This window comes from Platalea leucorodia (assembly GCF_965183815.1).
Source record: "Platalea leucorodia genome assembly, chromosome: 21".
Taxonomy (NCBI): Eukaryota; Metazoa; Chordata; class Aves; order Pelecaniformes; family Threskiornithidae; genus Platalea; species Platalea leucorodia.
In genome coordinates, this window is record NC_138843.1 from 5,251,335 (window position 1) to 5,266,262 (window position 14,928).

General features: G+C 46.8%; 1 protein-coding gene across 8 annotated transcripts in view; it reads right to left on the minus strand.

Moving 5' to 3' along the window:
- Nucleotides 1-7: 7 nt before the first annotated feature.
- Nucleotides 8-14,928, minus strand: part of DOT1L (DOT1 like histone lysine methyltransferase) — a 77,196-nt gene continuing 62,275 nt past the window's right edge. For 5 of the 8 annotated variants that reach the window (XM_082331051.1, XM_082331052.1, XM_082331054.1 and 2 more), the window contains 4 exons: nucleotides 14,500-14,705; nucleotides 13,665-13,729; nucleotides 12,212-13,183; nucleotides 9-11,084 (listed from right to left, as the gene is read on the minus strand). In XM_082331051.1, coding sequence (XP_082187177.1) covers nucleotides 10,495-11,084; nucleotides 12,212-13,183; nucleotides 13,665-13,729; nucleotides 14,500-14,705 — 1,833 coding nt within the window. In that variant the 3' untranslated portion in view covers nucleotides 9-10,494. Of the gene's footprint in view, nucleotides 11,085-11,553; nucleotides 13,184-13,664; nucleotides 13,730-14,499; nucleotides 14,706-14,928 lie in introns of those variants that run through there. The other 3 variants (XM_082331053.1, XM_082331056.1, XM_082331055.1) reach the window with 3 other exon arrangements.

Below are 14,928 nucleotides of genomic sequence, written 5' to 3' on the forward strand. Positions count from 1 at the left end.
GCCGTCCCCTGTCCTGCTGAAGCAGTGAAACTCCACAACAGTACGGTGTATTAAAATACATACACTTTAATATAAAGACAAAACTTCAAAGCATTGTTTCAATTACAAATCAAGGTAAAGACACAAGAAATTAAGTGGAGGGAGGGGAGAAAAAACTAACTCTTACATTGTGGAGAATTAGAAAGGCAGGGTGGAAATATATATATTATACATACATATATACACACCAGAAGAATTCACGCTACTTCTATGGAAGAATGAAAGGAACGACAGGACAACTTACCGGTATAAAAAAAAAAAAAACAACAACAAAAAAAAAAGATAAATTAGGGGAAGTTTGAATTTTAAATAATTCGGTTTAATAGGCTAAATTATATAAACTAATTCCTATTCACTAGGAAACATCCCATATCACTGTTCTAAGAAAATGTGTTTGTTTTTTTTTTTTTTTTAAATCCATTGAAAAATGGATTTTTATTAGTAGTTAAAAGTTTACTAATCAATTCCTGAGCAACAGCAACCTCATAATCTACTGCTTTCCCCATCAAAGTCCCACTCAGCGAGGGCAGGCTCTCACTCCTAAAAAGTTGAAGTAGAACAGAGACCTAAAAAGTTGGTTTTTAATTTGAAATTGATCGCTTAAAAGATTAAAATAGGTTAAAAAAGCCAAGCAGGATGGATCAACCCATTCCACCTTTTCCTCCTGAACTCCAGAAACAAGACCTTTCTAAAGAACGATTTGACTGCACCAGAAAAGCATCAGATGTACCTTGAAAAAAACAAAGGATCCCAAACTTGAGAACTTCAGGGTTAGCATCGGAAAACTTTGAATTTTAAGATGTGATTTTGTTTTTAAACTCTAAAACCTTAAGAAACCTCTTCAGAAAGAGGGTCACAAAGAGCAAATATACTGGAGAATTATTTCCCATTTTTTTGTCTCGGGTTTAAACCCTGAAGTTCACAATAATAGCATCTTTTTTTGCAATATTCAGTCTAAATAGATATTTATATAACGCATAAGGATAAATAAAATATGGCACAACAACATTTTTAAAACTGGGAATCCATCTTTTAGTGAAAACCTGATATGCAAGCTACGGAAATGTTGGGAGCAAAAAAAGTAGGGAAAAAAAAATCTTTAACAGCCATAAAACTTGCACTACTCATTCACTGACTACACAGCTGTGCTTCCACAAAACCCAAGTCGTGTGATTTTTCCTCAGTGCTGCAAAGATAGTTCACAAAAACACTGTCTAGTTTCTTCTCCCCAAACTGATTTGAAAATAGGCTCCTGTTGGTTTGCAGTCCACTGTACAACGGCCCTCCCTTAACTGAAGAAATCATCGCTGGGAGCTCCCAGTGCTTAATCCTCCTTATGCTTTTGGCTCAGGCAAAACAAGAAACGCAGAATTTTTCAAGATAGCCACCTGTGTGAGCTGGGATAACTCCCTCCAAGAAAAAAACAATACATCAATAATCTTCAGGTTTCCATACCCTGTATGAAAAGGACTGATTTCAACACAGAAAGCAAATGGGTTCTACATAGGACTTGATCAACCAAAGCCACCTTACGTCGGCGCTAGGACAAAATTAGCAAGTCCTAACGCACGGCTCTTCTGCGAGCAGCACCTGTGATGGGCACCAGCCGGCTCCGGCGAGGGACGGCGAGCCCGGGCTGGGGAAGCGCGTGTTTGTAACCAGCGCTCGGAGGTGAACAGCACCAACTCCAGACCCGGCCGGGGAAGGAAGGGCCACGGGGAGGTCTGAGCCGGGAGGGGAGTCTCTGATCAGCAGCTTGAAAACCTGCTCCCGGCAGTGGAAGTCTCCTCTTCCAGCAATGCGGCAAAACCTGGAGCGAGGCAGGGAACCGCGGGCTGACAGGGCAGCCTTTTGTAACGTAAAGGGCCGATCCTGCAACCCCCCCGTCTGCAGAGCCATCCTGCTGCCCACGGCGACACGGCCGCCGGGGGACACCTTGTGCCAGGGAGTCCCTGCTGCAGGAGCACCGCGAGGGCGCAGGTCCCGCAGCCCGGGCGCCAGGGCCGCTGGCGTATCCGCAGGAGTCACAAAGAGGTGGGCCCTCGGAATGAACTCGGAGGAGATGAAAGCGGCATGCTGGCCCTCAGACTGCTCACAGGGACTCTGTGTCCCACAAAACCCAACCTGAACAAGAGCCAAGTCCACCCCGCTGCAGATACCAGCTCCGCATCCGCTGGTGCTCTCCCCGGCCACGCGATCGCTCAGCCTCTCCTCTGCTTGGACTCTCTTCCAAGTGGAAAAATAATGGGTGGGGGGAGCAGATGCTGCTTTCTAAATACACAATCCTAGCGAGAATCAAACCACACAGGTCCCTGGAGGTGACCCCAAGCTGCCTGTCCGTGGCCTCGTTACTCCAAAGCAAGAGACCTTCTCCTGGAAGGGGAAGCCCAGCAGTAGGGGAAGATACAGCCTCCTCTGCAGGGAAGGTTGGGATGAGGCAGAACCCGATCACCACGGGGAGTAAATCCACCGTGGTGTGGAGCACCCGACCTGCGAACGCCGTTGCAGCCCCACTGCGTTCAGAATGAATCTGCGCTGCAGTAAAAGCAGGCGAGGCAGATCTGGCTTACATCCACCTCCTTCCCGCTCACACCCCTCCCGTCTATCTTCTGAGGCAAAAGCGACTCTCCCAGATGTGTCTGTACGGAGAATCATAGAACAGTTGGGGTTGGAAGGGAGCTTTAAAGGCCATCTAGTCCAACCCCTGAAGAAGGAGGTTGAAGAAGCATCACCAACACCTCTCAGAAGAAAACTCTTGCCGCCAGCAGGGTGAAGGCAGGCAGCCACACGCCGGACCACACCGCACCGAGCCACGCAGTCAACGCCGACCAGCCATGATGGCCAAGCAGTACTGAAGCAATGTTCCATGTTGAAATGTTATTCAGATGCAATGGAAGAGCTTATCAAGCCTGAAACCCATCTGCTCAGCAGATTTCAAATGGAGAAGTTACTTGCTCGAGTGTTAAGTCTGACTAAAGAACGAAAAAAGCTACTCAACACTTGGATTGGAGATGAAGCAACTGAGTGTGACAACAGTTGGGTGAGTTTCAGGCTGAGGAATGTCAAGTCTTCGGAATTTGAAAGCTCTTGATTCACAAAACCAGTGACTAGTAGATCCCTTCATGATCGAGTGATGCAACTTGATCCTGCCTGGGGGACTTCAGCGGAGGCAGCAACCACAGATTCAGACCCTACAAGCTCACCTTCATCCCCACGTGCCCGTCTCACCAGCGAGCCCAGGCACAGGGGGAACTCGGGCTTCACAACCCAGAGCCAAGCCAAACCCCAGCAAACAGCGGGGTGAGCACAAACTGCATACTACAAGATAAAGCAGCTATCGCCACTAGGAAGGAAGGACATGAGATGGAAGCACAAGAAAATATTTCTACGTTTGTCTGGCCAAGGAGACACGAGTTCCTCCTATTAGAAAAAACTGGTCGGAGATGGTGCTCTGTCTCTAAATGTCACGTACATCTAGGATGCGCTGCACTCCCTGTTGTTGTCAGCTTCCCCAAAAAGCAGCTTCCCCTTCGCCTCCCCCCACAGCATCCACAACCTGAACGAAGAGAGGTGAAGATGCTTCCCACCATTATGGTTGTCCAGACCGATTCGCACCTCCCTAAAGGAAACAAACAGCCTCGTTTGCACCAAGCCAAGAGGCGATGCCGGGACAGCTTGACCTCCCCGTCATCCTGTACGCCAGCTCCGTTTCAGCAACCCAAGCCTCTATGTCCTCCAGCAACATTTTCACACTTTCTCCCTCGGCTACACGAAAAGCAGAGAAATCGGATTGCCGGGTGCCCCAGACACCCCTGGCTAATGGAAGAATTGTTGCTGAATGACTCATCCTCAGCAAATAGCGAGTTTAGGTTTAGCGCTTTTGGAGCACTCCCAGCTTCGCAGCACGGTGGGTCTCAGTGGGCTGAACCCGGCAAGCGCGAGCCCGGGGTAGCAAATCACCAAAAAAGGAAGAGCGCGCAAGGCTTGTTCCTCAAGGCTGACATTTAGCAGCGGGGCACAGGTTTTGCTCAGCACAACGCTCAGGAAGTTCCATTTTTTTTTGGCAATGTATGTGCTACAAGATGTATTTTAGCTTCCTGATGAGTCCCTCGCTGGCAGCAGCGGCGTGGGGGAGAAGGAACACGCGTGACAGCCACGAAACGACTGGGCCCAGCAGGATGTGGTAACACAGAAGGAATTCCTTTTTGGAACTGGCTGTTTGGCTTTGATTATTCAAAAGTATCTCCAATTATTGAAAACAGGTTTCAGACCTCTGGCACAGCACTCCTCCAGTAGGGTCACAAGGGTCTTATTCTTGTAGCCATATGGATCAGATCCTAACGTCTCAAAGCTGTTCCTTCAGCAACCCTACAGCAAGGTAAATGCTCTCCCCGTTTTGCAGACGGAGGAGAAACAAGTTGAACTTGCCCGAGATTACGGCAAAGCAATAAAAGATCAGGGAGCGGGGAAGACGACACCGCCAATCTCTTGGCAACAACATCTCCCAGCTAACACAATACTAAGACATCAGTCCAAAACCTGCGCTCGCCTGGCTTCCCGTCTCGCACCGCTCCCTACAAGCATTAGTTTATCAGGCATCTTCCTGAAGCGCAGCTCAGCAGGGATTACTACGAAGATTGAGATTAGAGCTGCCGCACAAGTGAAACGCATTGCAATTACACAATGCATTGCAAGGTGAAGGTGCCAACAGTGCCAGGCGTGGGTGGAAGACACTGGCAAGGCCACAGCTCCAGACTCCTCCAGCACGGGCTGCCAAGATGGAAACATCAGGTCACTGGGAACGATAGTGCTGAGGTGATGCAGAGGTAGATGAAGGCCCGGTCCCAACGGACCCCAGGAGGCTGAAGCAGATGCTCAGCAGGTTGGCCAGCAGACTGAATCCCTTTCAAGTACGTCCCAACTACGCGTTTACTCCTGGGTCAGCGTCTCGTTTCCCTTGGCCTTCCCGGATGACGGCTGGAGAGTCAGACTCCAAAATGCTGGATAGTTGAAAACATCCTGACAGCACACATGTGCTCAACTACAGCGAGCGGGCTTGTGCTGCCGATCTCCGATGGCTGCTCGCAAGCAAGTCCTGCAACAGGCACCGGCTGACTACCGATTGCTAAAGCACCCTCTACCGCAGGTGACACTGAGGGACAGGGGGGATTTTGCTTTTCCACAACACCCAGCGGAGAGCAGATGACAAACTCCTTGTCCAGGGCCTTTGCTCCGAAGGGTCAGAGAATCATAGAATCGTTTAGGTAGGAAAAGACCTTTAAGATCATCGAGTCCAACCGTAAACCTAACACTACCAAGTCCACCACTAAACCACATCTGACAGTTCTGTCTTGCTCCCCAGACACCGATTCCTGCAATGCTGTGAATCTCGGGGCAAAGCAAGTCATTCCCACAACAAGGATCTGGCCATCCTCTTTGGCCAAGGAGGAGTGCCAGGAGCCAGCTGGGCGATACGGGCCTCGAGCAGGCGTTGGAAAGCACAGCAGGTTTGACAGAGCTCGGCGAGTCGGTTCCTTCTCCAAACAGGCACCTTTGCGAGTGTCCGGTGAGCGCCTCGGGCATGAGCACAAGGAAAGCCTCCCCATACAGAACAAGTGATGGTGGCTGAGTTCTCTTGCTAGATGTCTTCTGCAGTTTGAGATGAAGGAGGGCACAAGAGGTCCAAGGAGCACCGTATCTCGGTCCCTTTTCAGAAAAGGATCTGATAAAAGCAGAGTGATTAAAAGCTTCTACTTGTATTTCCTCATCTCTCTCATCGGGGATATAAATGAGAGGGGGGAGATGTAATTAAGGCTGCTGCCCCTCCAGCAATTGCTCAGGCACAGCCTACCAATTTCAAGCCTTCAAAGACCTGAGCACTCTGCCATTTGCTGGGAAGGATGCTAAGGCAGCTCCGCAACCTCCAGTTACCCAAGGGTCTGGAAGAAGCTGGAGCTGCCCAACTCCCAGCTGCAAAACATCTGGGTTACATTGTCTTCCTGGATTCCAGGACATAATCTGTGTACAGCTTCTACTAGAAGCTACTGGATGTTTCTCAGCTATCACCCTCCGAGCATTTTTGCTCTTTTCCAGGTTTTCATCTTGCTGTTAATAACTCAGCAGGGCACACTGCTGTCAAGTCCTCTCCCACACGCAAAGCAGAAAACAGTTCCAAAGTGTCCCTAATTTCCAGGGCTATCAATCCCTTCCCTTTCCAGCGAATAAGAAGGCAAACTCAGATCAACAGTTTCTGCGCACAAAGGCTGCCTATGGAAGACACACTTACAATCAACAAAATAACTGCACTTTGTCCTAAATCTCTACGAAGATTGCCGGGGATGAGGTACAGAGAAAAGGGCCTAAGTGAAGTCTGCAGAGGGTAGGAGCTGTTACGGCACCTCTCCCCCACCGCTCTCTCGAACATGGCCAGCATGGCGCTCACAACTCTTCCTCCTGGACCCAGGCAGCAGGAGAGAGCTCACGAGGGCAGAAGTATCTCGCCTGCTTCAAAAACAGAGGCGGGAGTTAAACAGCTAATGCCTTCAGCCCAGCTTTTTGTGACCCTGGGATGCTCCGTCAGGTGGCTACTAAGGCAGGGCTCAAGTCTAAGGCTAAGCCCGATTGCTGGAGGTGGGAGGCTCCTTAGGGAGCACTAGCGGCCTAGGAGGGATTTAAGGACAGTGAGTGCCTCTGACGCAGAGCAGTCAGCGCTGCCCCTCAGAGCACCGGGGCTAGCAGGCCGATGTTTCCTGAAGCCTAAATGCGTTTTTCTTCTAGTCATTTTGCTGTTGCAATTCCCCTTTTTTTACTGTAGCTTCCTTTATTGGTGCTTGGTCCAGTCTGAACTACAGACCAGCGTGATTTCTACTTAATAGATCATCCTTCTCCCCACTTTGTGCACTTGAATAAATAAGTTTTTACAAGTTTACTGTGCATTGTACACTCTAAAAATAAATGAAATAAAGTATATGAAATTTATAATTTTTCATCACATCTCTATAAAATACAGCCGCTGCTCCGAGCGGCGCTTTCTGTACATAGAACACCAAGTCACAATACAATTAACTGCACCGGTTTGATAGTGTGGCAGCACGGTAAGCTAGATTGTGGTGTTTTTGTGAACTACCGTTTAGACCTACTTAAAGCAAAGAAATACAAAAGCAAAATGCACTTCGTCAATAAATGTACACGGCTAAGCCATTTCTGAATCAAGTATCAAAACCCTACTAACAAAATACATTGTACTCGGAACAAAAACAACAAGCTGAGAAAATCTGCTACCTGCACCAGTACAGAAGCACTACGTTCAGTCTTCCCAACGTTGGTGAAAAGGGCCTGACCAATACCAGTGATTATGCACCCTGTTCATATGCCAATGACATCCCAAAACAAGTTACCAGACTAGCTACCAAAATTCACAGTGACTTGAGTGCCACCAGCAACTGCAAATGGCCCAGTGAAGTAGTTTGAACGGGGCAGGACTTGAATTTCTTCTGTTCAAACTGTGCCTGCGGTGGCTGAGCTCGCCTGGGCCACGCCAGCTACTCGAGCTGCCACTCCAGAGGGGAGGACTGAGTTCTTGGTTGTAACGAACACAATTAAAAACCACCCAGTTAACAGAGCGCCTGGCTCAGTTCAAATGAAAACAAAACTTGAGATAAAAGACTGCCATTCTCTGTAGCTCACACTGCTGCAAACCCAGTGGATTTTGGTATATGAACAGAGTAAGTTGAATAAATAAACTGCAGACCTTTCTGAGAACTGGGTTTGGCATTGGTCAACCCTCCAAATTCAGCACCAAGGATTCAAACTAGAGGCACAGTTCTGACGGATGAAATAGCACCGAGAGGAGGCTCTTTACATCTCTGCTGGTGTGCCAGTCCTTTATTATTCAGAGAATTTAATAATAAGTTGTATTTATGATTCTAGGTGGAATAAAATAAGTCAAAATTGTTTTCACTTTAAAAAAAGATAAATACTTTATCTAAACTATCAACAATACAAACTGGAGCTTTAAGCATTTCTTTTGCCTTTTTTTTTTTTCTTTTTTCTTTTTTACTCAGATTCACAGTAAATATTTTCTCTGATGTTTAGGTCTTTTTATGTTTTTATTTTGTCCAGTAGTAAGAGAGTAGAAACCCCTGCACAGGCCAGGTGAGCACCTTTCAGTGGAAGCCGAGTGAAGTTGGTCCACGTTGTCCTTGCATAGGTCACATTGGGTTGAGGTAGAAATCCTAGTTACCTGCACAACAGGAGGAGAGGAAGAGACTCATCTAAATAAAAGACAAAAATCTACCGTGTGTTAGATGCGTCAGTCATTTCTACATTGCTCCAAGACCTCGTTAGCCAGCAAAGAAGGAGCAACTCTTGACCCAACCGCAATTAAGACAGAAAGGACGCCTCCGAGAGCGACGCGCGGCCCCTCACGGCTATTGCAGTTTTTAAAGCTCTCTGACAGTGCAACCACATTGAACTCTGTCCTCCTGTGACCGACCTCAAGTGGTGTGGGGGGGGGAAAGTATTTCCCCACTCAGCGCTTCACCTTTTTTCTAGCACACACTAATCTGCTTTGAATTTTTTATTACCCTGGGGGAGAAATATTATGAGAAGCAAAGCAGTTTATTTTAGCCCTTGATTCCAGATTTCAACCTCGGTTCATCAAGGCCTCTGAGCACACGTATTCACACCAAAGTCAATGAAACTGCTCAAACATTTGACCTACGTTCAAGAGTCACACGGAGCGGGACCACAACTACGGTACGTCTGTCATACACCATCTCCCAGTAGCATTATTTCTGCTCCTTTGCTCCACAATCCAGCTTTGTCATCCAGCTACCTTTCTCCGTACGTCACTTTTGTGCCTTGCCTGTTTTGCTCAGAACCTTTTAGTGACAGGGACCATCCCATCTGACGGGATGGGGTCTAGCCCAATACGACCTCAGGTCCAGGTAAGGCAACTGCTTCAGCAGAAGGCTTTCACGCTGTTCTCGCTCAAGTCGCTCACGTATACAAAATCCCAAGCCTAACCCTCCTCGCCCCTTCTCCCCCGTCTTGTTTCTATTCAGGGTCTTTCAAGCCCATTCTGTAACCACATCGCACTGTTGGTCTCTGCGGGGGGACCGCATTGCTCAAAATCCTTCCTCAGCCTCGCTTTCTGGTATGGGAGGAGGGAGGTAATACTTACGTGCCTCACAAAAGCCTAACGAGGGTTTGTTCGTGTCTGTGGAGCAATTTGATGATGAAGACACTATACACAATGCACAGTCAAAAGAATCTCGCAGGTATATTGTAATTGAGTCATATGTTTTATAAGCGGCAAAGAGTATTCAACCATATATTGTATGTAGCTTTGGTATCAGTGAACAGCAACAACATCAAAGACCTACAAGAAAAGCACGGAGCAAGCTCTGGGGCCTAACATACTGATTTAACTGCGCAAGCACAAGTTGTTACATCAGGATGCCACAGAGTATTTGCATTAACAACAGTACCCAACTCTGTGGTGGTACACTTTATTCTGGAGTTGCTCTAAAGGCATTTAAATACTTGCTTCAGTAAAAATGCATACAGTCGCTGGAAACCCTCTTTCTTCTGTGGCCCCAGCCTTCATGAAGCAGGGGCCGCAGTTAGCCCTGCAGATTCCCTGTGTTCTCATTCACAGTCTACCCAGTGAGCCCGGGATTGCCAAGTGAGCGTACATACAGCGTCTGATGGTTACTGTTAGCCCTAGCAGACAAGTCCAATAAAGCTGCAGCGCACAGATAAAATACCACCCTTCTTTGCTACCTGTGGTTGTGTTTTCCAGTGATGCAGGGGGCACATTAACTGCAATGCAAGACCAGTGCATTTGCTCTCCAAGACAAAGCTGCAGCTTTTAACCTAGAGATTTTTTTAACTTTATGATTATTTAGAGCAGCTGTTGACTATGGTAAAAACAAGACCACCACATTGCCACATACAGTCACAAAGCAGCACCGTCACGCGTCCTAACGCTATGCAAACATGGACTTGTGGAGATGCAACAGTCTGTGTCGGAGGGCAAGAAGAGAGGACGGGGGAATCAAAGTAGGCAACAACCACTTCCAGTAAGTGTATAAAACCATACTTAAAAATAGACATTTCCTCCTGATTACTGATCTTCAGAAATAAACATTTTCATGAAGTGATCCCAACCTGAACATAATCCTCACGTCAGATGAGACAGAGCAGAGTTACCATTGTGAGCACTCCTTGTCGAGAAATCCTGACTCCCAGAACAGAGAGCATTAAGACTCTCCATCCTCTGCAACCAGATTATTTGCTTCCCACATTTTAGAGGTTTCTCTGTTTCACAGAGCCCATCCCCAACCTATCTCTGAAAAGGAAGAAGCATCATTCAGCATCTTGTACAAAACTCCTCTTTTTTTTTCTCTAGCCTTACCTTACAAAATAAGAACTGTTAGCTAAGCAAGCTCTTTATCGTGGCTTAACCCCAGAAAGGTGCGAAGCATAAGGAGACTGCATGCCAAGTGTAACCCACATAGCGGACGTGCCAGCTGCGTTGGACTGCGTGATCATGGGCGCGGACTGTGCCAGCGCCAAACGGGGCAGAGGTGGGTGATGGACTGTAAAGGAGGGGCGGGAGGTTTTGTGCTGGAGAGAAGCTAGCTTAATAGACAAAGAAGCGTTAGCAGATTGGACAGAAGCAGCAGAAGAGGATGGCAAAAAAGCTTCGCTGGGTGGGATGGATGGCAGGTTCTGCAGAAGTGCAGGCTCGGAGTTAGAAGCAAGTAATGGAGGAGGTGGGGGCAATGAAACGTTAGGAGGGGGCGGAGGGGAATGGAAAACAGATTGCACTGGCGCTCTGTTGAGGTGCTGAGCAGATCTAGTCTCACTAGATGTTACTAAATTAGAGGAAGGGGGTGGAAAGGATGAGGATGAGGTGCTGGCAACAGCCTGCAGAGGGTTTAAGCTTAGCACTGTGCTGCTAGAGACAGCACTGCTGCTGAAACTGGCTCCAAATTGATGAGGAGAGGAGGCAGAAGGCACCGCATGGTTAAAAATACCTGCAAACAGGAGAGAAAAACTCAGCTTCAACAGATGGGCTTTGTACAGTCTCAAGTGACAAGAGAACCAAAACAAAAAAGCAAAAAAAAAAAAAAAAAGGAAAAAGCAAAATTATAATAGTTACAGCCCCATACAAAAATATGCAGCATGAGAAGGCAGCAAGCAATGAGAGATAATGGTGCAGGCCAGGAGGTACAAAAGATTTCACTTACCTTTCCTACTGCCAACCTCTAAATGCCACGAGGAAAAATGGTCAGACCCAAGAACTGTCAGTTCTCTACCACACGGGTAGACTTTTGATGAGATTACGTGGTCTCTAGAGTTGTTTATCTGAAGACTCAAACTGCTGCTCTTCCCTCCCCACCCTCCTGCTTTCCCACTTACAGGGCAGCAGAGGGGAGATTGTATTTCCAGCAAATCTATGTGCTGAGAGATGTGAGAGTTAGGATTTCCCGACATGGTGCCTGAATGATTATGGACAGGTAAGAAAAACTGCCTTGGACATTTAGTAACGGCAGGTTCAGACTATCTTCTAGTCCTGCCAGCTTGTCTCCGGTTTGGGCCACAGAAGCCAAGCCTGTGCAGAATCCCAGAAGTGCAAGGTGCATATGGCATTGCCCTTCCTGGCAAAGAAACGCTCTTCGTGTCCATTCAAGAGCCAGAATGCTACGCAATTCCCAACACCATCTCCTCTGAAGAGGCACTGATGTTTTGCTCTTCCTGGATCATGCTAAATCCATTCAAGGCCTAATCTCAACCTTTACTCAAGTTGACAAGTTAGAGATCCTTAACTTAGTACCATGACAAGTTAAATCTTTTACCTGCAGGCGGACCTAAGTTGGTTCCAACACAGCAACATCTGAACAAGCATACATTATGAAATCACAAAGTCTGGGTGTATTCTTTCATTAAGGTGATACAACAAGCTCATCTAGTAGACAAAGCTCATGAGATTTCACTGTGGGGAACTGAACTCATCCTAGCATTTCCGAGAGAAAGAGGAGACTGGTTATGTGGGACAGATCTGCTTCACATCCTGCAGAAATGAAAGGGTTTCACCCCTGGAGAGGCAGTGTCAGACTTTCCTTTAGGCCCTGTCTTATACCAGAGAAAGAGTTCTGCCTACCTCCAACTGTTCCACCTGTAACCCCAGGAGAGAAGTTCCCCATAGTGTGAGAATTAGTCAGTCTGGTTGCAGCTGATGACACATGGACCAGACTGGCAGCAGCTGGCATTGAGTTAAATAAGGACTGCAATACTGAGGAATTTGTCACCGAGTTGAGGTTTGCTTGCAAGGCCATGGGGCCGAGGGGGAACTGTGATCCAGTGGTCAAAGTGTTTAGGAAAGGATGGTGCGTCTGAACAGAAGATGCTGGGTTGCCTGCCGAAGAAACAGCAGTAGAAAGGCTTTTACCATTCAGAAGGCCACCAGATGAAACAGCAGCAGAAATGAAAAGGTTGTGGCCATTTTTAAACTCCACATCTCGGTCCCTTCCTTTGCCGACCTTTCCGTTATGCTGCAAAGAGTTTTTTTCTGAAGAACCCCCAGTACGAATGCTTATTTCGCTGATCTCTTTGCCTTTGACCCCTGACCGATTTAAGTCTTCTCCTTTCGTGCCGCTGAGGCCTTCGAGTTGCCTCTTGTTCAAAAACGGATTCGTTTCCGATACCCCCACATCTTTGCTTCGCTGCGACTGGAAACTCAGGGAGCAGTTGGAAGTCGTCACGTCTGAAGCCTTATGTGGAAGAGAAGCACCATCGATAAAGCTGTGTAAACCAATGTCAGTTGACAGTCCGCCATTGTACGTGAATCCGTTAGTGGAGTTTGTGCTCGGGCTGAGCCCATCTGCCCCAGAGGAGGGCATGGCAATGCTTTTCCTCGTGTGTGCTGTGATCTTGGCGTCGATGGCAAGGCTATCCTCAGAGGACGGCTTGAAGGCAAACAGCGAATTCTGGCTCAGAGATGAAACCGACTGCAAGGGACTATCTGTAGTTTTGGTCAGGTTGATGTCAGATATTGGTGAAAAAGTAGATTTCCATTTACTGCTATTCATGTTCTCGTTGCTTTGTGCTTGTTTCCTCCCAGATAAGCTGCCACCTAGTTTGGAAGAAAATTTGTAAGTGTCAAAAACCAGCATTCACTGAATCTGCTCATTAAGACCAGAGTTTTATCTTCAACACCCACATTTTATCAGTCTGTAATTCTATTTCTGATCCAAAGGCAGAAATATTTGTGAAGTCACCTAAAAGTCCTTAAAATTTAGTTTAATGCTCTGAAAAAGTTTGAGAATGCTGATCTACTTTTTCCTCAGTCTTTGTACTACAGATCCCTCCCCAAACCCTGAGCCAGCGAAAAAATCGGTCAGATCTTTGGTGACCTGTGACAACAGAAAGAACTGACCCAAAATCTGTCATTATCAGCCACCTGTCTTAATTACGATTATGCAAAGCCGCGGCAGAACTGCACTCTGCTCAGCAGCACAGAAAAGCCTGCTTCTGACGAACAACTTCAGTCAGTGGCAGACACCCGTTCCCCAGACCAACCATTACAACAAATAATTAAGATTCCTCACACCTACCATTTTCAACAGTCTTCTGCGGAGATTTGCTTTCCAACGATATTGTTGCAATTTTCCTTTCGATTCTAGTGGGAAAATAAAAAGGTTACAGCACTCATTGCAGACCTTTTGTTGCACATTTACTCACATAACCTATCTTCCTCATGTTCACGTCTTAACAGTTGATTAGAGTATAGAAAGCCAAGTCAGCTAGAAAGCTGTATGTTACTAAAGGAACTTGAAAGCATAAAAAAAATCCACCACAAACTTCAGGTAGAAGCTATTACAGAATTTGTGCTCTTTGCCAAGATTAGTGCATGTTCAGAGGACTTCATTGTTGCTGCTCTTTCACAACAAGAAGTAGGCTGTTGCTCACATTTCTATAGTGGTTACTTTTCCAGTACCTTAAACAAGAAAAAAATTGCACCCCACAGGCAGGGAAAGGGTGGTACGCAATTTTCAGAGCAACACATCAACAGTTTGGGGCAGGAAGTGAAGAATTTTGAATCAAGCTGAAACTGGGAGTGAGGGGGAGACAGATTCTTAGTTAAAGATTACACACAGCCTCAGTACTCCTACAAAGCAACGTAGTAAAAAGAAATAATTTCTGCGCTAGTTCTTTCAGAGGCCAGACTCTGTCAGCCTTGCAAACGCAGCAGGAGTAGGTTCCCACATTCAAGTACTACTGCCTAAATACCTTCCCTATTCGCAATTTCAGCCACGTAAGAGGCTTGTCATAATGGAATCAGTCTCCAAGCAAAGGGAACAAAGAAGGCTTAACACACCTCTCCAGTTTAGAGCACCGTTATCAGCTCTCAGAGAAATCTCATCCTGAAACCTATGCCTGTGTATTCACCTGCTGCTATTGTGCTCATCTTCAGATCCCTGCTCTTCATCTGATGTTAGAGGAGAGTAATGAACGCCGTTGGTCTGAATGATGGGCTTTTCCTTTTTCAGTACCGGGGGCTGGTCATTGTCCTGGTAAGGAACAGGAGAGTTCTTCAGGGAGTTTTCAGGAGAGGAAATGGCTGTTATTTCTAAAGGCTGGTTAATGTTATTGACCTGGGCAAGAAGAAGAGAAAGCAGTTACAGATGAGAGTAGCCCTTTAGAAACAAGGCATCTTGTTAAGGATATGAAAAGCAGGCTTAACTTGCCCAGCTTTAGGATATGCCAACAGCTGCTTGTCTAGCACTGCCATTGTTATACTCTACCATCCTGCATTAGAGCCCCAGATGAAAGCTTGAATACAATTTGGAAAATATCTAATTTTCATTCTTCGATTTC